At 34.9% G+C, this 23,969-nt stretch overlaps 1 protein-coding gene across 6 annotated transcripts in view; it reads left to right on the forward strand.

Annotated features, from left to right (window-relative positions):
- ARHGAP12 (Rho GTPase activating protein 12) overlaps positions 1–23,969 on the forward strand; it is a 115,875-nt gene that overhangs the window by 63,607 nt on the left and 28,299 nt on the right. The window contains exons 6-10 of one of the 6 annotated variants that reach the window (XM_025885786.2): positions 1,918–2,055; positions 3,290–3,370; positions 14,503–14,628; positions 18,359–18,433; positions 18,760–18,774. In XM_025885786.2, the coding sequence (XP_025741571.1) occupies positions 1,918–2,055; positions 3,290–3,370; positions 14,503–14,628; positions 18,359–18,433; positions 18,760–18,774 (435 nt within the window). The remainder of the gene's footprint in view (positions 1–1,917; positions 2,056–3,289; positions 3,371–14,502; positions 14,629–18,358; positions 18,434–18,759; positions 18,775–23,969) is intronic. The other 5 variants (XM_025885787.2, XM_025885789.2, XM_025885788.2 and 2 more) reach the window with 5 other exon arrangements.

Here is a 23,969-nt window from a genome sequence, read left to right on the forward strand (position 1 = left end):
TTATGGGAGCATTTCGTCAGCTAGGGAGTCATGTTTATGAAAAAATTGATTTAGTGACTTTGTTTCCTAAATTAGTTTTACACTATTATTAAGGTGTAATTGACGTACAACATTGCTAGTTTCAGGTGTACAACCCTAGTGATTCTATATTTGTGTATATTGCAAAATGATCACCACAGTAAGTCTAGTTAACATCTATCACCACTTACAGAAATTTTTTGTTTTGTGAGAAGTTTTAAGATCCACTGTCTTAGCAACTTTCATATATGCAATACAGTATTATTAACTGTGTTTTCCATGTAGTACATTACATCCCCATGACTTATTTATTGTATAACTGGAAATTTGTGCCTTTTGGCCCCCTTTACCCATTTAACGTGCCTCCTCCCCCACCTCTGGCAACCACCAGTCTGTTCTCTGTGTCTGCGAGTTTGTTCTGTTTTGTTTTGAGGATTCCACATAAGTGGGATCATACGGTATTTGTCTTTCTCTGTCTGACTTATTTCACTTAGCATAATGGCCTTAAGGTCCATCTGTGTTGTTGCAGATGGTAAAATTACATTCTTTTTTTTCATGGCTGAATAATATTCCATTGTATAGATTTCTTTTCTGTTTCTAAAAGATTTTATTGTACTTTGCTTACATGAACGTATATTTTAAGTGGTCTCAATTTAACAATAAGTCCTGATTTTTGAAATAGGTTTTCCATTTTTAACATTACTGTTACAAAACGTATGTAGCTCACTTTATGCAGGGCTTCTGTAAAGTTGTCTATGTCAGTTTTTGTGAACATGTTACTATTAGTATGTTTATGTCTTTAAGTTACTTCTACAACATTGAGAATCTACCTAAAAGTGACCCTGGAGGGGTCATTTACGAGAGCTGATCTCATAAATATTTGTGAATGAATGAAGTTTAAGTGCAGTAAGCAAGTTGCTACTCACTCACATTATGGTGCCTCTTGTTTGAGAAAGCAGAAGTTAAGTTTTGTCAATCTTAATTGCTTGTCTTGTATGTCTGGATTTTATCATGCTTTCTAAGTTATTTCCATACTGAATTTTTTCACCTCTCTGTCATGTTTGAATTTTTTAAATATTTTTTTCTTGTTTTGAAGTTTAGTTTCCAACTATCTTTAATAAACATTTGACTGAGGAAATAAATTAGACAAAATCAATAAATTAGAACATAAAATACAGTATTACAAGACTAGTGTCTCTTCTCTCCCAATTCTGCACATTAAAAAAAACATAATTCAAGATATATTTATATCTTGAGCACTGTTGTTTGCCAAGCATGAGAATTTTCAAGAAACTCAGTCTGATGAAGTATCCTCATCCCCTATTTTGCTTACACACGGATGTGTATACCCATACTCCTGTCGGGGGTTTTTTATTATTATTTTTATTTACTTATTTGACAGAGACACAGCGAGAGAGGGAACACAAGCAGGGGGAGTGGGAGAGGGAGAAGCAGGCTTCCCGTGGAGCAGGGAGCCCAATGCGGGGCTCGATCCCAGGACCCTGGGATCATGACCTGAGCCGAAGGCAGACGCTTAACGACTGAGCCACCCAGGCGCCCCTTCTCCTGTTGGTTTTTAACCTGATTTCAGTTCAAAAGCAGAATTAAATAATAGAAGGTAGTATTTTATCTCTGTCTGAAAACATTGTTTTCAGTTTTATTATGGTGAATTTTTCCAGGGTTACATCGTTGTGATAAAATAACTATTATTAATTTCACCTTACCACTTACAGTGTACTATTTGAAAGACTTAACAGTTTGTTTTGAAAATTAAATTTTCAGTTATAGTCAAGACATCTTAGTGCTTATGGCTAATTACAGTTTATTGCTTAGATTTGCAACTGCTGCATATATATATATTCAAAGAAGAAAAATCCTTATGTTTCTGACTATTTATAGCTTTCATCAGAAGAAAACTACCACAGCATTTGTTACAGCCAGTCAGATAGTCAGTGTGGTTCTCCTCCAAGGGGTTGGTCAGAAGAGTTGGATGAACGTGGGCATACCTTATATACCAGTGACTATACTAATGAAAAGGTACATTCTTTTTTTCTCATCTAGTTTTTTTGGTCAGAATCCTTTCATGAAATAGTTGTGTACTGAAGTTTTAGTAGTAGTTTAAAAACGCATGAAAATATTCTTTATTGTAATTCTGAAATCATGCCAATTGACAACATGAAAACTCATTATGTAACTACTGATTCATGGTTATAAATTGCTTGTAATTACACTGATTTTTATGGTGTCAAAACTGTTTAAGACAGACCTTTTTAAGAGTGGACCTATTGAGTGTCATTCTGTTTAGACTTCTTCAGTAAGCATATTTCTTTTTTTTTTAATTTTTTTATTGTTATATTAATCACCATATATTACATCATTAGTTTTTGATGGGTAAGCATATTTCTTTATATTTTTCTTGAGGAATGGTTTTTTAGGAATAGTGTTCTCAGCATATGTTACTATGATATACCTCCTCACTTTGTATACTCCTTTTTCTTTTATAACCAAGTTATGTAAAACAAAAACCATGAATCTAGTACTTTATGATTAACTAGTTTGGGAATGCATATTGAAATTTTATGTATTAACATCTGGTATTATCAGAGAAGATAACTGATTGGTTGTGCTTGCTTTAATTACTTCACACTAGAACATAAGGACACATTAGTTTTCATGTATTTCACATTTAAGATCATATGTTAAATTAGCAGTACTTAGTCTTTTGCCCCTCAGAGTCCCTGTTTTACATTGTATGAAGTTTTATTATTAGTGTTATTTAAATGGTATTGAGTGAGAAATGTATTGGCTGCAGGAGGTAATTCCTAAGGGTTTGCACGAAGTTGGGCTTAAATTGTTCAGTAGTTTTATATTTGAAGATTTAAAAAAATATTCTCTTTTGTTCATTTCTCAACCTTGTTTTCAGAATGAGTGTGGCACTGTGTCCGGTGTATATGTATATCTGTGTGTTTTTATGTTATATTTTCTTATGTTAAGTGGTGCTTGACATTGGAACTAACTTGACATTGGAAGGAGAGAGGAAATAAATTCACATTTAATACTGAGTTTACTTACTCTTACCAAACTTAAAATACAAATCTATTAGTATAAGTTTGTAAATTTTTTTTTACAGTGTTCTTGAGGAAGTAGAATAAAATTCACAAGAAAAATGTCTCTGGTTGTATAAGCTTAAACTCACTTTTAGTTAGATTTAAAAAATAACACTTTTTTTGGTTTTTGTGTTTGTTGTTTTACACCTGTTTTGTTTTTGTAGTGGCTCAAGCATGTTGATGATCAAGGTAGACAATATTACTACAGTGCAGATGGATCTCGTTCGGAATGGGAATTGCCAAAGGTAATAAACCTTGACATTGAATTTCTATTTTAAAACAGTAGATAAAATAATATCTGAAAATGGCCTCAGTAGATTTGCTTCAAAATTTTTATTCAGCTTTTAAAAAGCGAAACTTTTTTTTTTTTTTTGTAATTCATTGAGAATCCTTTGGCTAAATTTTTCTAAGATGTGTATGATCTTTGCTATATAATACTGATAATTCCTATTCAAATATTCTTTTGGTTTAACTTGAAATCAGTTTTTCATCCTCCCTAGAAATAAGAATTTCCTTCAGTGCCAATAAGGTCCTCTTACATCTAGTCATCTTACATATATTGAATTTTCTACATGAGGTTAATCTTACATTTAATCTTTTTTTTTTTTTTAAGAGAAAAAAGCAACTCAGTATTCCAGTTTATTCTCGTATGTAAATATGTGTTGTAATTGTGTCAGTCATTAGCAGCATGTGCTGATGAGATCTTCTGGGGTTTCACTGGATACCTTTTTTCAGATAAGTACATCAGAGCTGAGTTCATCTTAAGGCAGTGGGTTTCAACGTGGTCATGTGCTTGTCACTATTAGTATCGAGATAATCTTAAATGATATCTGAGCAAACGTTTAAATTTTAATTGGTATTAAATGTTGATGTTTTAGAAAATGACAATGTTAGCAGACATATCTGTAGTGTTAGATAGACTTCAATTTTTAAAGAAATTTGTCTTTTTGCCAAAGTAAGTCAATTTAAAGAAAAGTACTATTAGTATAAAGATACATGGATATAGAAAAAATCACTAGATGTTACTTACTTGAAGGTTGGAAAACATGGTCTAGTAAATTAGTATTAATTGTGGTTTCTTCCTATGTGAATGTTATCTGGCCTCTAATTATTTTATGAAATTGTAAGGCTTGATACTAGTATAATAAGATATATAGCCAGTACTCGATTATTAAGAACACCTTTGTGACCTGTCTTGAGCTAGTAGCATAAGAACTCCATTATAAGCCTGAGAGCTTTTAAAATGCTAAGATACCAAGGAACGATGTAGGTTGCTACAATGCAAACTTGGTGCAGGGTTCAGGGGTAGGTGGTGAGGATAAGGGAAATAATAAATCTTTTGATTAATTTAGCTATCAAGTACAGCCCCAGAATTTTCTTGTGTTAAAAAGCCTTGTCAGATCTTCAAATAAGCTTCTGTATTTTTATATTTTACACATATTTTAGCATGTATTTTACACAAGTACTTTCTCTTTTGCCCAACTCAGCAGAAAAAACTATTTTTAACCATTTTTTAATACTTTCAAAATGAGAAATTGTATTAAAATTTACATGTAGACAATAGGATTGTTTTTTGAAAATAATGCTGTTTGCAACATAACATTAGTGTTATTGATGATAACTTTTACATTTTAATTACAAAACTCACATGCAAAGAGTTATGAAGATATATCACATTGTGGGCTTTTTTTTTAAGGCTTAACTTTTTTAGAACAGTTATAGGTTTACAGTAAAAGTGAGAGGAAGGTATAGAGATTTCTCTTATATCCCTAGTTCCTCCTACACATGCACAACCTCCCCCGTTATCAACATCACTCACCACAATGGTATATTCTTTACTAAGAATGAACCTACATTGACACATCATAACACCCAAAGTCCGTAGTCTACCTTAGGGTTCATTCTTGGTGTTGTATATTCTGTGGGTTTGGACAAAAGTATACTGACATGTCTTTCATTATAATATCATACAAAGTATTTTCACTGCCCTAAAAATCCTCTGTTCACTACCTCCCCCAGCCCCTGGCAACCACTGATCTTTTTATTGTCTCCATGGTTTTGTCACATTGGTTTTGTTTTTTGTTTTTTTAAGATTTTATTTATTTATTTGATAGAGAGCATAAGCAGGGGGAACAGCAGGCAGAGGGAAAGGGAGAAACAGGCTTCCCACTGAGTAGAGACCCCAATGCTGGGCTCCGTCCCAGGACCCTGGGATTGTGACCTGAGCTGAAGGTGGATGCTTAACTGACTGAGCTACCCAGGTGCCTGTAACATTGTTTTTATTTAAAATTAACCAGGGGTGCCTGGGTGGCTCAGTCATTAAGTGTCTGCCTTTGGCTCAGGTCATGATCCCAGGGTCCTGGGATCGAGCCCCGCATCGGGCTCCCTGCTCCTCGGGCAGCCTGCTTCTCCCTCTCCCACTCCCCCTGCTTGTGTTCCTTCTCTCACTGTCTCCCTCTCTGTTAAATAAATAAAATCTTAAAAAAAATAAAATTAACCATAAACTAATACCAAGAATGAATAAAGACCCAAATAAAAATATATTAAAAGTGCCATAAATTGCTCCTCACATATTTCATGCTTGGAAGTTTTCTGTTACCACTCTTTAAAATTATGAAATATAATGCAGTAAAACATTCATGGATTTTTTCCATTTTCATCATTAATTAGTACTTTTGGAATCTGATTCTGCAGATAAAACCATATTTACCTTTTAAACTTTGAAGTTGTACCAACCCCTCAAAATCCTATAGTATTTTATAAACCAGAGAATAGCAGTTGAATGATACTCTAGCAACAGTTTGGGTTTTTTTGTTTGTGAGGTGTTTGTTTTGTTTTGTTTTGTTCTGGTTTTTTGGGGGGTCTTTTTGGTTGTTTGTTTTACAGAGAATTGGATATGAAATGGCCTAACTTTATTTTCCCAGTTTGTCTCTTAATGAAACTTTTTAGTGGGAAATAATATTCCAAGTTTAATATGGCTATTATCAACTGTTAGAAAAGATAAGATTAACAATATTTTTATTTGTAAATCAACTGGGAAGAAATTATAGAATACATCAGCTATTTTTCAAAACTGGTACCATTTATAAATACAGTCCTATTTAGTGATTAAATTGGAAAGAAAAATCTTGTGGATAGTGGGGCCAAAATATGTAAGACCTATGTGCTGGGAAAGGAATATATATTTGAGGATATAACTATTCAATATTGAAAACTATGTGGCATTGATTAGTTCTATTGGGCTTCTAAAATATGCATTCAGATTTTGACTTAAAGATACCAGAAGATAAATCTGCTGAAGGTTTAGTTCACTGAAAATGATTTAGATTATAGAAGAATAATATTTTATTAATATAATCATTAAATAATGTAAACATATGAAATTTTTGTTCCACTTGACAAATTCTAATTGTAGCTCCTATCAGTACCTCATCATTTGAGTTATAGAAGTATCTTTTGTTGTATTGCATCTTCCTTCATAGTAGTTTCTGACTGTGTGGAGTACTGAGATCAAACACAAGACTTCTTTTGAGTGATTTGTCCCAGGTTGGGGTCCATTGAAAGAAAAGGCTTCCTGGATGACCCTATATAAGGAGCAATTTGGAACCTATACTTAACTCATAGCTAAATATTTCTATTTGTTTTTGTATTAACTCCTATACTTTCCCTGGTCGGAAGACTTATAGGTTCAACATTAAGATACCTACTTGTGGAGATTTCCTGGGTGAAAGAAAGAAAGAAAGGCAAGGGACTGAGTCATATCAAAACCTTTCAGGGTAGTTCCACAACAGTGGAAATGGGTGCTGATTGTGATCATTGTTGAGCCATTAGTTTTGTGGTATTATCTCATTTTCTGCCACCATTTGCCACTTAGGATAAAGTCGGAATGGGCAGTTTCTTGAACTTCGAATTAAATTGAATGTGGGGAGAAGGTTTGATTTGGGTACAGTGGGAATGAGGAAATAAGGCAAAATGTTTTAGAACCTCTACTTAGTAAATCCAAAATAAGTTCTGTCAGATGGTTTTGTAACCTCTACTTAGTGAATCCAAAATAAGTTCTGTCAGATATTAGAAACTTAGCTACTGTTTTCTGAGTACGTCTTTGGTGGTGAGCACTGTATAGATGTTATCATGAATGCAAATGCACAGGGCATGGTCTTTATTCTCAAGGAGTTTGCCCTAAATCTGGAAAGAAGAAGCATGTACATATGATAGCTAAGTGAGACAAAATATGTACACATATACTTTTATGCTTACCTGACTCTAGATAGGGTGTGGGTGAAGGGGACCGTAAAAGTAGACTAGAGGAAGGACTGGGAGGGAGAAATAAGGATGAATGAAAAGAGAACAAAACATCTCCCATTTAAAATGAGTCTGGTATTCAAAATTCCAAGTAAAACACATGAAGAACCCAATGCTAATATAAACATGAAAAAAATCAAGAATCAGAACATTGTACTCCAGTTGAAATTAATTTTGTTAATAACTTAAATACAGACTTTAAATATATTGTAGATGTCTGGAGTTAAATGAAGGCTTTCATTTCAAAAGAACAAGAAGGGCAACCCTCTTGGGTCCCCTTCCTCTTTGGGAGCTTTGTGCTATCACTCAGTAAACTTTGCTTTGCTGCCCACCAAAAAAATAAAATAAAAAATAAAAACAAGAAATTATGAAAAATAAAAACAAATGATATCTGAATAGGTGAATATGATAAAAAATAGAAATATTTCAGATGAAAATGCTAGTCATTGCAATTAAAAAGTGTGGTCTGTAGTATAAACTATAGACAGAAGGGTAGAAAGATAACAAATACTAACACGTAGTTAAGAGAAATGGAAGATGGGTGGGAAGTTTCCTATACTCAGAAACTAGGAATTCCAGAGGAGAGAATGGATGAAATAGGGGGAAATAATATTTAAAAGTATAATTTCTAGGAATTTTCTAAAGCTGAAGGAAAGCATGAGTCTGTAACTAGAAAATATGCCTTAAATACTGACCAGGATAAATAAGAATACATTTATATGTTGACAAGTTTTACTGGATGTGCAGAACTTCAGTATAGGGAGACAATTATAACAGCTATCAAAGGGTAAAAGACCAGATTACCTGCTGTGATAGATTACATCTTTGGATCTGTTCTTTACCCATTCCTGTATCAGCGCTCTTTGCTGTTTACCTTTGTAGAGGCCTCCCACTGTGGGTGGGAGTTTATGCTGCTGTTACCTGCATTGAGTCATATGACTTGCTTTCCCTGATGATTTGTGAGCAAATGTATCACAAAGTATAGTATTGAAATGGGCATGTGCACCAAAAAATATAATTAAAAATTCAAAAATTTTTAAAGATTTTATTTATTTTTTTGACAGAGACACAGCAAGAGAGGGAACACAAGCAGGGGGAGTGGGAGAGGGAGAAGCAGGCCTCCTGCGGAGCAGGGAGCCCGATGTGGGGCTCAATCCCTGGACCCTGGGATCATGACCTGAGCCGAAGGCAGACGCTTCACCAACTGAGCCACCCAGGCACCCCCAAAAAATTTAATTAAAAATTAAATGAACAGAGCCTCAGAGATCTTTGGGAAAGTACAAAAGACCTAACTTTCATTTCATTGGAGTTCTAGAAGAAGAGAAAGTGTGAGTTGAAAAATACTTGCAGAAACAATGTTTGAAAACATCCCAAATTTGGCAAAAGACCAACAGAAATCAAGAAGCTGAGCAACACCTAATAAACAGGATAGACCTAAAGAAATTCACATCTAGACACATAGTAGTCAGATTTCTGAGAACTAAGGACTCCCCCTTTTCTTCCCCCTAAAATAATCTTGAAAGCAGCTTAATGAAACAACACAGTACCTATAGGGTAATAATGATTTGAATGGCAGTGGGTGTCTTATCAGAAATCATGAAGCTGGAAGGAAGTGTATAACGTTTTTCAGATGCTGAAAGAAAAAACTGTAAACCCATAATTTTACATCCAACAAAAATGCCCTTCAGGAATGAAAGTAAAATAAAGACATTTTCAAATGAAAGTAAACTAAGAGGTTTATTACCAGCATCATGTTCTCAGAGAATTGCTGTAGGAAGTCTTTCACATGGAAGGGAAATGATAACTAAAGAAAACCTGAAACATCAGGAATGAAGAAAGTACAATGGAAAGGGTGACTATCTGAGGAGACTTGAGTTTTAAAAATTTATGTTTGACATTCAAAACAAAAATTGAAACATTTCTGAAGTACTCATTGTGGGTAGAGGTGATACTTATACCATAAAGAGGGGAGAGTGAAGTGATGTAGTTGTTGGTAAGATTTCTACATTTCATTTGAAATCATGAAAGGTTGATACTATTAGACTGTGATAAATTAAGCATGTGAATTGTAATCCCTACAACAAGCACTAAAAAACTAACAAAATATAAACTCAAGAAACTATAGATGAATTAAAATGTAATAGTAAAAACTTTTCAAGTAGCCCACAGGAAGGCAGGAAAGGAGAAACTCAAATGAATTACAGGATAGAAAATAAAATGGCAGACTGGAATCCTAACGTATATAATTACATTAAATATAAATGTCTAAACACACCTGTTAAAAATTTTTCAGAAATGATAAAAAACCATGACCCTACTATTTGCTTCTACAAGAAAATCATTTCAGATGTAATGCTATATTACATCATGCTAAAGGTTATTTGTCAGATAATCTACAGTAAATTTCATACTTAATTGTGAGGTTACAGAAGCTTTCTCATTAGAATTAGGAACTAGATTTGAACTTTTTAAAATCACTGCTTTATTCAACAATAAAGTAAAAAAAAATTGAGAAGAAAGAAATACAGTTGTTTTGATTATTAGAAAAATCAAGAGAATCTACAAACTCAAAGCTCTTGAGTTGCTAGATATAAAATCAAAAAGACTACCCATCTCTTGGGGTGTGTGGGGGCTCAGTCAGTTAAAGTGTCTGCTTTCAGCCCGGGTCATGATCCCGAGGTCCTGGGATCAAGCCCTGTGTCGGGCTCACAGCTCAGCGGGGAGTCTGCTTCTCCCTCTGCCTCTCCCCTTGGCTTGTGCTCTCTCTTTCTCTCTCTCTCACTCTATAGAATAAATAAATAAAATGTTAAAAAAAAAAACCCAAACTACCCATCTCTAGTAAAAAGTCAGGCTTGAGAGGTGACAAATAAATTTCATTACCAGCAGTAGCAACAGGAAGAGTTGTAACTAAGAATTAAGGTTTGTAAGATCTTTTTTTTTTTTAGGGGCGCCTGGGTGGCTCGGTCGGTTAAGCAGCTGCCTTCGGCTCAGGTCATGATCCCAGAGTCCTGGGATCAAGCCCTGCGTCGGGCTCCCTGCTCAGCAGAGAGCCTGCTTCTCCCTTTCCCTCTGCTGGCCGTTCTGCCTACTTGTGCTATCTCTCTGTCAAATAAATAAATTAAAAAAAAAATCTTTAAAAAAAATATTTTTTTAAACATTTTATTTATTAGCAAGAGAGAGAGCTTGTGCACATGCATGACTGGGGGGAGGGGCAGAAGGAGAGAGAGAAGCAGACTCCCCGCTGAGCAAGGAGCCTGATGTGGGGCTTGATCCCAGGACCCAGAGATTATGACCTGAACCGAAGGCAGACACTTAACCGACTGAGCCACCCAGGTACTCTGGTTTGTAAGATCTTAATGAAGAAAATTTCAGAGTCGAATTGAAGGACGAAAAACCTGAGTAAATGGTGCAATATACCATTATGATTTTGGATTGGGGGGCTCAGTGTTATAACAGTGTCCACATTAATTTATAAATTCACTATATTTCCATTTTACTTTCTGCCTCTCCACCTTTTTGGGAACTAATGCTAAATTTTATTTACAAACAAAGTACCCAAAGTATTCCTGAAAATGGGAGGTGGGGCATGTGAGGGACGGGCTTCTTGCTGTGGTGATTAAGATGGGGTAGTAAGAGCACACATAGAAATAGACCAGTTGAGAAATAAACCAGAATAGAAAGCTTACATGTAGCATCACAAATCAGTGGATTAAGTATGGAGTCTGCAATAAATGTTGCTAAAATTATTGGTTATTCATGTGAAAAATGAAGTGTAGATCTTTTTTTTTAAAAGATTTTATTTATTTGACAGCTAGAGAGGAAACACAAGCAGGGGGAGTGGGAGAGGGAGAAGCAGGCTCCCGGCTGAACAAGGAGCCGGATGTGGGGCTTGATCCCAGGACCCATTCATGACCTGAGCCGAAGGCAGATGCTTTTTTTTTTTTTTTTAAGATTTTATTTATTTATTCGAGAGAGAGAGAATGAGAGAGAGCACAAGAGGGAAGAGGGTCAGAGGGAGAAGCAGGCTCCCAAGGAGCAGGGAGCCCGATGCGGGACTCGATCCCGGGACTCCAGGATCATGACCTGAGCCGAAGGTAGTCGCTTAACTGACTGAGCCACCCAGGTGCCCCTGAAGTGTAGATCTTGACCTCATTTCACACTTAATGATTAATTCCAGGTAGATCAGAGATGTAAATGTAATAAACTGTAAAGGCTACAGAAGGATATATAAAAATATCTTTGACTTCAGAGTGGGAAGGATTTCTTAAAACTATAATAAGGAAAAACTATAAAAGGAAAGATTGACAGATGTGATTACATCAAATTAAACAAAAATACTTTTTTTTTTTTTTTTTAAGATTTTATTTATTTGAGAGAGAGAATGAGATAGAGAGAGAGCATGAGAGGGGGGAGGGTCCGAGGGAGAAGCAGACTCCCCGCCGAGCAGGGAGCCCAATGCGGGACTCGATCCCGGGACTCCAGGATCACGACCTGAGCTGAAGGCAGTCGCTTAACCGACTGAGCCACTCAGGCGCCCTAAACAAAAATACTTTCTAATATAAAAAGTACCATACACAAAGGGGAAAAGCTGAGCTATAGACTAGGAGAAGGTATGTTCAACTCATGTAGCTTACAAAAATGCTTTGAAGCCAAAATACATCAAGAACTTCCTGGTCCTTTCTTTCTGTAAGAGTAAAAGAAAGCCCAGTTGAAATTGGGCAAAATACATGACTAAGCAATACCAGAAGAAGAAATACATGAAATAAATACGTGAAAATGTGTCCAAATTTACAGGTAATCAGAAAATGTAAATTAAAACAACAAGCTAACATTTCACTTCTCACATTTTTTTTAATGTGTGTATGTACTTAACCTTTATTTTATATACACCAATGCATATAAATTCAATAGTACCAAGTAAGGTTGTGCAAACCAATCTGTTCTGCTGGTAGAAGTGTAAATTAGTATTACCACTTTAGACATGTCCATTTATAGCAAAACGGTTAAATTGTATCTACATACAATGTAATGTATATAGCAGTGAAAATATAAGCTAGAATTGCGTACTCACCAGCACGGATATGTTTTGTAAAATAACATATTGAATGCAAAAAGCAAGTTGAAGAATGATGCATGTGGTAGGACTCCATTTATATAAATTTTAAAACTCCACAAGTACGTGTATTTATTTACAGATAAGTAAGTGTGTATTAAAGTGTGATGACAGTGATGACCACTTAGTTCTGTGGTGCTACTGGGGAAAAGAAGGAGAGGAATGGAATCTGGAAGATATATTCAGAGGGTGTCTAATAGGTCTATATTTTCTTTCTTTCTTTTTTTAAAGGTACCTAAAGCAATTGTTTTATATTAGATACGCTAAAACTCGATGGTGGATTTTTATTATAGTCCTTATTCTATTGTATATGTTTGAAATAATTCAAATAAAAATTCATCTAAAATTCTTAAAAAAAGGTATTTTTAAAGGGAATAGAGAAGTTTGGCTTTTTGGAGAAAAGTTTTAAACTTAGCCATCTTGTTAACTAGACTATATTTTATATCTCACATTTTATTTAAACTTTGTTTTTGTGAACATACTGTTGCCTGGTAAAACTACCAGCACATTTATCATTGTGATTATTGCCCAGTTTAGTTTCACATTATTTTTATTGCCACACAGAAAGGATTTCTAAACAATTGTAGTAATTACAAAGCTCATAAGCTAAGGTAGTTGTATCTATTAAAGTTCATACACGTGCATTTACACAATTATACATTTTAATTATTGCTAATGATGATTCTTTTGAAAATATAGCTCTGTTTAGGTCTCTTTTCACTTAGAGATTTCTGGCACAGAATTTTTTGGGGGATAGCCTTTAAGTTTCATCTTTGTTCATCCTAGAAATGATCCCTTTGTGAACTTCTGTGATGAATTTTTAGATTGCTATTTGTTAAGCAGCAGTAATTTAAAAGCAAATGCCATATGTGATTGCCTTGCTTTGGCAAATTTTAATGTGAAGAAGTAACAGATTTGGGAGATAGTTTGGTGGGGGTGTGTGTGTAGGCTCATTTTGGGGAGTAAAGAAATGGCATAGTGTGGAGAAAGATGTTGGAACATTTTTTTTTAATATTAAAAACATTCTTACAATTTTACTGAAATTCTAATGAATCATTAAAATTTTAAGATTTACTGGGCTTTTTAGGGGTGGGAGAAGTAGATAAGTATTAGGTATCCTTTGCTTTCAGGAGAAGAATATAGCCTCTAATTTTCTTTTGTTATTTACTTATTTATAATTTATTAAAATTGGCTGTATAAAACAGCATAACTCTTAAACCTGACATTTCTGAAATGTTTATGCTTGGTGATCTACTTGACATTTCAAACACATGATTTAATACCTTATTGATAATGTGTTCTTAATTTTAGATGTTATTTGGGGGGGCAGTTATTATCTATTCTTTGTACACAACTGATAAAGTCAGAATTGGTCTTTCAGACTGGAACTATCTCTGCCTTGTGACCTGGTTATGTTTTACAACTTCAGAGAAACAAATAATAGTATGTTCGGCCTATAAATGAAAGCAAAAACAAACAACCCTTTAAATGTGGAGATACTGTTGTGTATGTAATCATCATTTTTAAAACCTAAACCAAAAATTGGACTCGTGGATTTTCAAGGTAGAAGGAACCTTAAAAAAATAGTTTGTCCTATGACCTCATTTTATAAATTATGATAACTAATATTTTATTGAGAACCCCACTGTTAGGGCAATATTTGGCCTTTTTTATACTGCTTAATTTTTATAACACGTCTGTGAATGAGATGATATTTCTGTTATGTCTATTTTATGGTTGATGAAACTGAGACATAGGGAGACTAAATGTTTTGCCAAAGTAACGGTAACTTTGTCTCTCCAACACTGAAATCTTTGATCATCTCAGTTGGGCTACAATGTGGTCAAGGATGAGAAAACAGGCCAGAAAAATTCCTGTGATGAACTTTGCTGAACATCAAATGTCATGTTTAGATTCTACTTTTGTTTCTATTATTTATGAGTTTGTTTTTTGTTTTTTTAGTATAATGCTTCATCCCAGCAGCAAAGAGAAATAATTAAAAGTAGGAGCCTGGACAGGCGGCTGCAAGAACCAATTGTATTAACAAAGTGGAGACATAGCACCATTGTGTTGGACACCAATGACAAGGTAGGACTTTTTGAGATAATCTGTTGAGAATATTGAACGTTCTTTTTATTCTTTATACTTTTATTTTTTCCTTAGCTACATCTCATACTTTGGTAACTATTGTTTTATTGTGTATAGTGTCAATTTGTCCTGGAATGGGTTTTGGTTTTGTAGTTTATTGATTTTTGCGCAGTGGACTGACTCATCTGTGGCTTAATAATGTATGTATTTGACCCTAGGAGGTGGTAGATATTTCTGATAACCCTGTTAGCAAAACCCAGTCATATATCTGTTATTGTTTGTCTTCAGTCTCTGGGAGGTTTTAATAGTAAAGACATTTAATTAATTTCTTCATATTGTGGGAGAATTGGAATCCCACGCTTCTGTTTCCCTAATTGTTTTCTGCACAAAGGACTTCTTTTACTAATCTGAGAAGTAATGTTCTCTGTTTCAAATAAGGGATAAATTTTGATGCAAACATCAGAATGGAAAACCTATAAAGTTTTTACTTTTCATGTGACTTTTCTTTTTATGTTGTAGCTTCATTTTGGGGATGGAGTAGGAAATTCGTATGAATTTGTAGAACATTAGCCATACTAATGTAAAAATGTGAGGGTGGTGGTAACACTCTAAAAATCTTATTTTAAAAAGGTATTTGTCACTGGGGACTCTTTTTTTGTTTTACCATCAGACTTCTCTTTTGGCATAATTAACAGGTTTCTTGCATTTTCGGGTGTGTTAGTGGAAACAGAATGAATTTTCTTAAGGCATAGTTATGTTTGGGTACTCACTTGTAAATTCCTTTATAAATTATCTCAATCAGTCCAAACAAGTTTGTTTTTTAGTGACTGTAATGTTGGTTTTCATGAAATTAAATGGAAGACTTTTTGTGCAGCTGTAGAAACAGTCTTCACACATTGTGTATAAGATAGACTAATAGAACAACAATGAAAGTAGTAGACCAGTTTGTAATTTATATTTTGTAAGGGTAGTATGTGATTTGAATGTAGAGGCCATATCAAAGGAAAGACATTCTGGAATCTGCTATTAGAGAATACTTGAAAATATTTTAGCATTGAGAATAACATGAGATTTTAATAGAAAATTCATTTAACTCCAGGAACCAGATTACAATTCAGTGTACACAGCAGGCTTGTAAATGTTGTCAAATATAATGCTCTAATGCAAAAGCCATTGTTGAACCAACTCCACTGCCTCTTCGTTTTAGAACAAAAGGGATGATTATTTTGCTGATACAGACTTACAGTTTCTTACTCTTTTAAAATCTTTTTTGACATTTATTTTCAGTCTGTTATTAGAATAACTTGCTTGAAGTTCTCATGACATTTCTTTTTATAATCTGAGTGTTCCAGAGCTGTGAGAGCATGATTTTCTTGAGACCAGAGATTTACTTATTTTTGATGGAAATATTTTGTTTTTTTTTTTCCCTGCACCTTAACCTTTAAAAATGGAATCCTAGATAAAGTAAACGTTTCTGTTTATTATCACCACCTACTATATATGTTTTTAAGATTTGAGGTTATGGGGCACCTGGGTGGCTCAGTCGTTAAGCGTCCGCCTTTGGCTCAGGTCATGATCCCAGGGTTCTGGGATCGAGCCCCACATCGGGCTCCCTGCTCTGCGGGAAGCCTGCTTCTCCCTCTCCCACTCCCCCTGCTTGTGTTCCCTCTCTCGCTGTGTCTCTCTGTGTCAAATAAATAAATAAAATCTTTTTAAAAAAAAAAAGATTTTTTTTCTTTTAAAGATTTTATTTATTCATTCATGAGAGACACAGAGAGAGAGAGCGAGAGAGAGGCAGAGGGAGAAGCAGGCTCCCAAGGAGCAGGGAGCCTGATGCGGGACTCGATCTCAGGACTCTGGGATCATGACCTGAGCCGAAGGCAGACGCTTAACCATCTGAGCCACCCAGGCGCCCCAAAAAGAAAAGATTTGAGGTTATGAAAGAGGGACTGTCAAATAAAATCTTTAAAAAAAAAAAAGAAAAGATTTGAGGTTATGAAAGAGCTATAAAACTAGCTGACCGATGTATGATGAGGGTTAAAGAGTGTGTAACTTGAAATGTGATAAACCTAATACTATGTAGCAAATATTGTTCTGATGATATAAGTCCTAATTCAGTTGTCAGACAACACTGGAGGAGGTAGATGTGTATGTCTGTGTATGTGTGTATATGTGTGGGTGCATCTGTTTCTGCCTATGTATGGTTTTTATTAAAATCTAGTTGTAGGCATTTAAGATACATTTAGATATGCACATACACTTATAAATATACATAAATATGTGTGAAATCTTTGTTATAGAAATTATAATTGTTGTACTTATATTTTTCCTCCATTTGCTGTGGTTTTTATTTCTATAGGACTGATAATCCCATGAAAAATAAATTGTGATTACCATTCACTTATTTTCTACTTTGTGGGTCATCAAATCTTTCTTTCATCTTTTTTCCAAGCTTTTAATATTAGACACTCCTAGAACTCAAGAAATTGAAAAGTGAAACATCTGAAGTGGTCAGAAAAATAATACTTAAATGAGGCTATACTGGATTTGGATATTATGTATAATTTTTTTTTGTAAAGGTATAATTTGATATGATTTTAATGTTTTCTTCACTAGTAGTATAGGCCTTGGATGTTTGATTTGTAAGGTTGTCCCTTCAAGGATTTTCCCTGCTTTCACTGCTATCTAGTTTTTGTGTTTACAAATTTTATATGGTATAAACCTGAAGACTTTTTTCCAAGTGAATGGATATGGTGTTCATGGTTTGTGTATTGTGATTTAATATGAATACTCAGATTTGTTAACGGTACCTTGTCCAGTTTCATAAGCATGGTAAAGTAGATTGTTAGAGATGTGGAGATGAATGTGCAAAGACATTATTTGGTTTCTAAGAAAATTAATAATCGGTGTTGGCATATGATTTTTCTCATTTTCTTTTCCTGAGATTATTCAAAGCATTTAGGGGAATGGAAAAGATTTAAATGGAGCTTGGCTGTTGGTACCAAAAATGTGTTTTTTCAGTCTTGTCCTCTATGAAGAGTCTTACAAACATCTGTGGTAGAAATCACATAGTGTGTTTTAATATTGACAAAGCCGAATTGCTTTTAAAATACACATTGTTGATTTGCTCCTATGATATATTTTTGTAGGCTTAAACTTAAAACATTTTTTTTTTCTGGTGAGTTATTAATCTTTTAAAGTTTCTTCTTTGCATTTAAAAAAATCTCGCTTTTTTCTAATAATTGGAAGGTTATCTGTAAATTACTGTAAATATTAATGCAATTAAATGAAGTTCTCATTTTGGCAGTTGCCACATCACTCCTGTGACTATTGGCTTGCATATTCAGACCGACTGCAACAAGAGCCAGTTCAAATGGTGACTGTTACATTGTTATCGCTCAGTGTTTAGATTTTACCTATTTTAAAAGTGGTCAGTTCAGGTTGATACAACATCATGGTTTTAAGGCAACGTGCATCATTTCTTTTTATTAATTCCGTATGCACTATTTAAATTAAACTATAATCAGCATAAAATATGCCATATTTCATAAACTTTCAGGCAACTCTAGTTTGCAAATCAGTGTCATACTAGTTTCAGAGCTGAATGTAGAAAGGAAATAACTAGGAAAAGATTTTTGAGCTTCCCTTATTAAGCTCTCCCACCGTGAATAGAGGGAGAAATGTAATGATATAAAATAGAGTAACATTTTTCATTACTTATTTCTTGTAGGAATCTCCAACTGCCTCAAAACCCTGCTTTCCTGAAAATGAATCTTCTCCCTCTTCACCAAAGCACCAAGATACAGTTAGTATGATAGCCTATAGTATAATATAGTCCAGTTATTTCAATCAGTTTCAATAAATTAATTTTCTCTAAATGTAATGTTTAAATATTTCCTGGGCTTCTCTTAACTTTCATTGGTTTTTCAGATACTAATCACCATTAAAATAGGTTTAAATTAAGAATTTAATCAGTTTTAGAGACTTAAAAGCCCCTTTTAATGCAAAATAGGGTATCTTCATGATTAATTTATATACCATATTTGTAAGTGATAAATTCATATTTGGTTTTTAAAAAATAAAAATCCCTGGAAAATGCTATCAAGTTATACTTTAATCTTTTTTCCTCAGGCCGGCAGTCCAAAGGTAAGCAGTTTCCCTCCTTCTTAATGAGGACAGGCGTTCTATGCTTAAAATACAATGCCCAGTCTATGCCGGATGAATATTAGAGATCTGTAACTCAACTGTAAGTTTGCCCTAAACTGAAAACCTCCAGTTGACTTCTCCTCAGAGACCTGGTTTAACTTGGATGAAAGTTTACTTGATCTGTGTCTTTGTAGTCCCTCTTGTCTTTCCCAAAGTTGGCTGATTCTGCTATAACCCCTCAGTGGCTTTCCTTTTCTTTCAGGATGAAGGCCAAAATTTTTAATGAGGACTATAAGACTGAGCATGCGCTGGCTCTTGACTGCCTCTCCAGCCTCGCCTCAGACTTCTTGGGTCCTCTTCTTCCCTCCTTGCTTCTTTTCCTCCAGCCGCACTGTACATCTTTCCTCAAAAGAGCCTGCTTTTCAGCTCAAGGTCCTGGTACATGTCATTCCTCGCCCACTGAACCATTTCTCTCCCACATCTTTGCCTGTTATCGTCTGTTCATTCATTAGAGGGTTCAGTGCAGATTTTGCTTCCTCAGAGAATTTTATTCGAATCTTCTAGATTTGGTCAGGTTTCTCTGTAATACTCTTTGTAGCATATAATTATATGTTACTTGGTTATATTAAATAGAATAACACTTTTCATTTTTTATTTCTTGTCGAAACCTCAAACCCTCTATTTGTGTCTGTCTTCCCTACTAGACAAAGAAAAGCTTCATTAGAGCAGGAATAATCTCAGTAACTACTGTGTACCATATACTAGCTGTTCAGTAAATATTTATTGAATGAATAAATGAAACTTTTAAAGCTTTTTAAAAGACAAACTTTTACTGTTACTTCCTTATTTTATAAAACTGTAATAGACTTATTTATGGGATATTTCTGATCTTTTTAGAGGCAAAGGTTTCCACAGATGTCATTTTATTTTTATAACTCTCTTTCCATTCCCTGACCGAATCAGATCTTTTATGGTTCATATCACATGTTTTACACATTTCCTTCTGACATTGCTCAGGTGGTTCCCCCTGCCTACAGTGGTCCTTGGCTTTTGTACACTTAAAGTTAGAAAAAAAAATTTTTTTTAAAGATTTTAATTATTTGACAGAGCACAATCGGGGGAAGGGGCAGAAGGAGAGGGAGAAGCAGGCTCTCCACTGAGCAGAGAGCCTGACGTGGGGCTCCATCCCAGGACCCTGAGATCATGACCTGAGCTGAAGGCAAGACACTTGACTGACTGAGGCACCCCTGTGCCCCAAAATTAGAAAAGTTTTTAAGACTGACTCTTTAAGAGGCCTTGCCAGACTAACCTTAGCATAATAATGATCTCTTCGTCTTTTCCTCAATTTCCAAGTCACTTATCAAATAGTGTAAATGTTACCTCATGGACCCCCCCCATCTCCCTACTAAGGTTTTAAAGTCCTACTAAAGGATGGATAGTGACTACTTTCCTCTTTTTTGTCTTTTGCATTATTTAACACTGTCCTGGGTACATTAACATTAAAGATGAAAGTGACCATGATTTTAGTGGTGGTGTCAAGAATTATTGTATGAATCTAAGGTGGTGTTACTACAGTGCATCTAGAAAAAAGCAGAAACCCTTTCTAACTTATTTTAAATATAGGTAATACGTAATTGCCAAGGAGACCTTTTATAAATTATTTACATTTTGGTAAAAAGGAATCTTTAGGTTAGCCTAGAAACATGAATTTGCAGATGTTCCACATGGAGTTAAAAGGTCGATTTGCAAATTATTTCCTAAACCATTTACCCCTTTTCTCAAATTTGACAGCAACTAGACCATCCTGGATTCACGATACCCCCTGCTGGCCACCACAGGGAACTGCCTCACCATTATTTTTCTTCATTGTTTTGTCTTAGAGTGAAAGATGAAATAGCTTTGTTCATTCTACCTGAGTCCATTCTTTTTTTCCCATAAAAATACAACTCTGCTTTCGCGCTCCAGAGGGCACCTCTTCCATGCTGTCTTGCCCCTCCTCACTGAGGCTTTTTCCCTCCTTGACTTTTCCCTCTCTTGGCCCTTCACTCCCTCCTCTCAACTTGTGCTGTTTCCATTGAGTCTCACCTGTTTTCTTCACTCTTACCCAGTTAATACGAGCAGCTATCTTTTCCCTCTTTGTGAGTTAAAATCCTAAGCCTTAGTGGTAAGAAAAAGGAAGCTACAAATTTAGGAATGAAAATAGTGTAATCAGTGTTAGCTCTCTGATGTCATTTTTAAATCTCTGCAAATTGCCCATCCACCTCTTTAGTCTCTTCTGTTTTGTTTTTATAAAAAGCTTGTAATTTATCTACTGTATGATTTGCTCACTTAAGTGTACAGTTAAGTGGTTGTTAGTATATTCAGAAATGTGCAGCCGTCATCACAGTCAATTTTAGAATATTTTCATCACCTCGGGAAGAAACCACATTCTATTTAGTATCACCTGTCTAACCTCCACATCTCACCAAGCCCTGAACAACCAGGAATCTACTTTCTGTCTCACTGGATTTGCCTATTCTGGACATTTCATAAGAATAGAATCCTATAATATGTGGTCTTTTTTGGCAGACTTTGTTCATTTAGTACAATGTTTTCATGGAAGCTTTTCTAATTAAACCAGATTTAAAATTCCATCCCTTAATACAAATTTTAAACATGTTCATTTTTTTCTTGTTTCATTTCCAATTTTCAGATGCATTATTGTTATTTTTCATGGCCCCTTCAAATCCTTTTTTGAAATACCCGGCACATACTTTTTAAAAAGATCAATGTTCTCCTTCTGTACAGTATGAGTACAGTGTGGATCAAATAGGATTTTTTGGACTGATCTGAGAACCCAGTCTCTGTTTGTCCCAGTGTATCTATGACAGATGTGCATTTTATTTTATTTTTTAAAGTTTTTATTTAAATTCCAGTTAACATACAGTATGATATTAGTTTCAGGTGTACAGTATAGTGATTCAACACTTCCATACAACACCTCGTGCTCATCACAACAAATGCACCCCTTAATCCCCATCACCTATTTCACCCATCCCCCACCCACCTCCCCTCTGGTAACCCTCAGTTCGTTCTCTATAGTTAAGAGTCTGTTCCTTGGTCTCTTTATTTTGTTAAACGCCACATATGAGTGAAATCATATGGTATTTGTCTTTCTCTGACTTATTTTGTTTATTAGTATAATACTCTCTGGCTCCATCCATGTCATTGCAAATGGCAAGATTTCATTCTTTTTTTATGGCTGAGTAATACTCCAGATAAATGTGCATTTTGAAGTTTCCAGTCACTGAATACTGAGTAAAATTTAAGAATATATAATATGGAAACTTGAGTTTTTGACCCTGTATTTACAATTATGGTATTAAAATGCATTGGAGAGAAAAAAAATGCATTGGAGAAAAGAATGTTTTAACACTTTCTTTAGCAAAAGTATTATGGACATATTTGTTAATGTTTTTTTCATTGAATAGAACTGTTCTAAAGCCTTTTTAAAAAACATTTAAACATCTAATTTTTTAAAACACTAGTTCTTTAAAATATATATATATTTTTTTTTAGAGAATTTTTTTTTAAAGATTTTATTTATTCATGAGAGACAGAGAGAGAGAGAGAGAGAGAGAGGCAGAGGGAGAAGCAGGCTCCCAAGGAGCAGGGAGCCTGATGCGGGACTCAATCCCAGGACCCTGAGATCATGACCTGAGCCGAAGGCAGACGCTTAACCATCTGAGCCACCCAGGCACCCTATATATATATATTTTTTTTAAAGATTTTATTTATTTATTTGACAGAGACAGCGAGAGAGGGAACACAAGCAGGGGCAGAGTGAGAGGGAGAAACAGGCTTCCCACGAGCAGGGAGCCTGATGTGGGGCTCGATCCCAGGACCCCGGGATCATGACCTGAGCTGAAGGCAGACGCTTAATGACTGAGCCACCCAGGTGCCCCTAAAATATATTAAAAAAATTATTTTTGGGGGGGTGGGGGCAGAAGGAGAGAGAGAATCTTAAGCAGGCTCCATGCTCAGCACAGAGCCCAAAACAGGGCTTAATCTCATGACCTTGAGATCATGGCCTGAACCTAAATCAAGAGTCAGATGCTTAACCAACTGAGCCAGCTGGGTTCCCCTAAAATATTTTTTTTTATTGAGGTGAAATTCATATAACAGAAAATTAGCCATTAACCATTTTAAAGTATACATTTAAATGGCATATAGTATATTTACAGAGTGTGCAGTGATCACTTCTACCTGGCTTCAGGACATTTTCATTACCTGAAAGGGAACCCATTCCCATTAAGCATTCACCCCACATTTCCCCATCACCTTTTCCTCTCCCCTGGCAACCACTAGTTTGTCTTCTCTCCTTATCAACTTACCTGTTCTGGAAGTTGCATCACCTGGTTCTTCAACCACTATATCACTGTGCAAAGTTACTCTGTATTAAAAAAAATACTTATTGCATGATTAATTGAAGATAAGGATTTTGATGGGTTGTATTGATTTTGGCATATGATAATTGTTAGCCAAATTGGGAAATTCCTGTTTACCAAATAAATGCAACATTGATTAGAAATTCTGGACCCTGCAGGGGCACCTGGGTGGCTCTGTTGGTTAAGCGGCCGACTCTTGATCTCAGCTCAGGTCTTGATCTCTCAGGGTTGTGAGTTCAAGCCTTACATTGGGCTCCATGCTGGGCATGGAGCCTACTTAAAAAAAAAAAAATTCTGGAGCCTGCAAAGTGATTATGAGCCTGTGGAAATTTTCCCAGATTACTGAAGAGAACTAACATTTTATTGTTTTCTTACCCTATTAGGATAGGGTAATCTAAGTACAGTCATTTTGATTAAATTTTAACCATATTTTGCTAGTCCTTACTAAAACATTTCTGCTTATTTTCAGTATGAAGTTTCCTTTGGAATATCAAATCTATTTAGACTAAGAAATATTCGTGTGTAAATGTGGGCATTTTTTGCAGGATTTAACAGGATATTTTTATGGAGTTTTTTTAGTAAGCAACACAAAAACATTGGTTGTTTTGAATCATATTAAGTAGCGAAAGTACACCAAAAAGTATGTCCATCAAAAACTAATGATGTATTGTATGGTGACTAACATAACATAATAAAATAAAATTTAAAAAAATATGTTCAAAATCTAAATTTTTTCCCCAAACCTCTCACCTGTGTAGTCAAACCTCT

The sequence above is a fragment of the Callorhinus ursinus genome, unplaced genomic scaffold (assembly GCF_003265705.2).
Source record: "Callorhinus ursinus isolate GAN/ISIS: 27379988/994484 unplaced genomic scaffold, GSC_fseal_2.0 scaffold62, whole genome shotgun sequence".
In the NCBI taxonomy this organism is placed as follows: domain Eukaryota; kingdom Metazoa; phylum Chordata; class Mammalia; order Carnivora; family Otariidae; genus Callorhinus; species Callorhinus ursinus.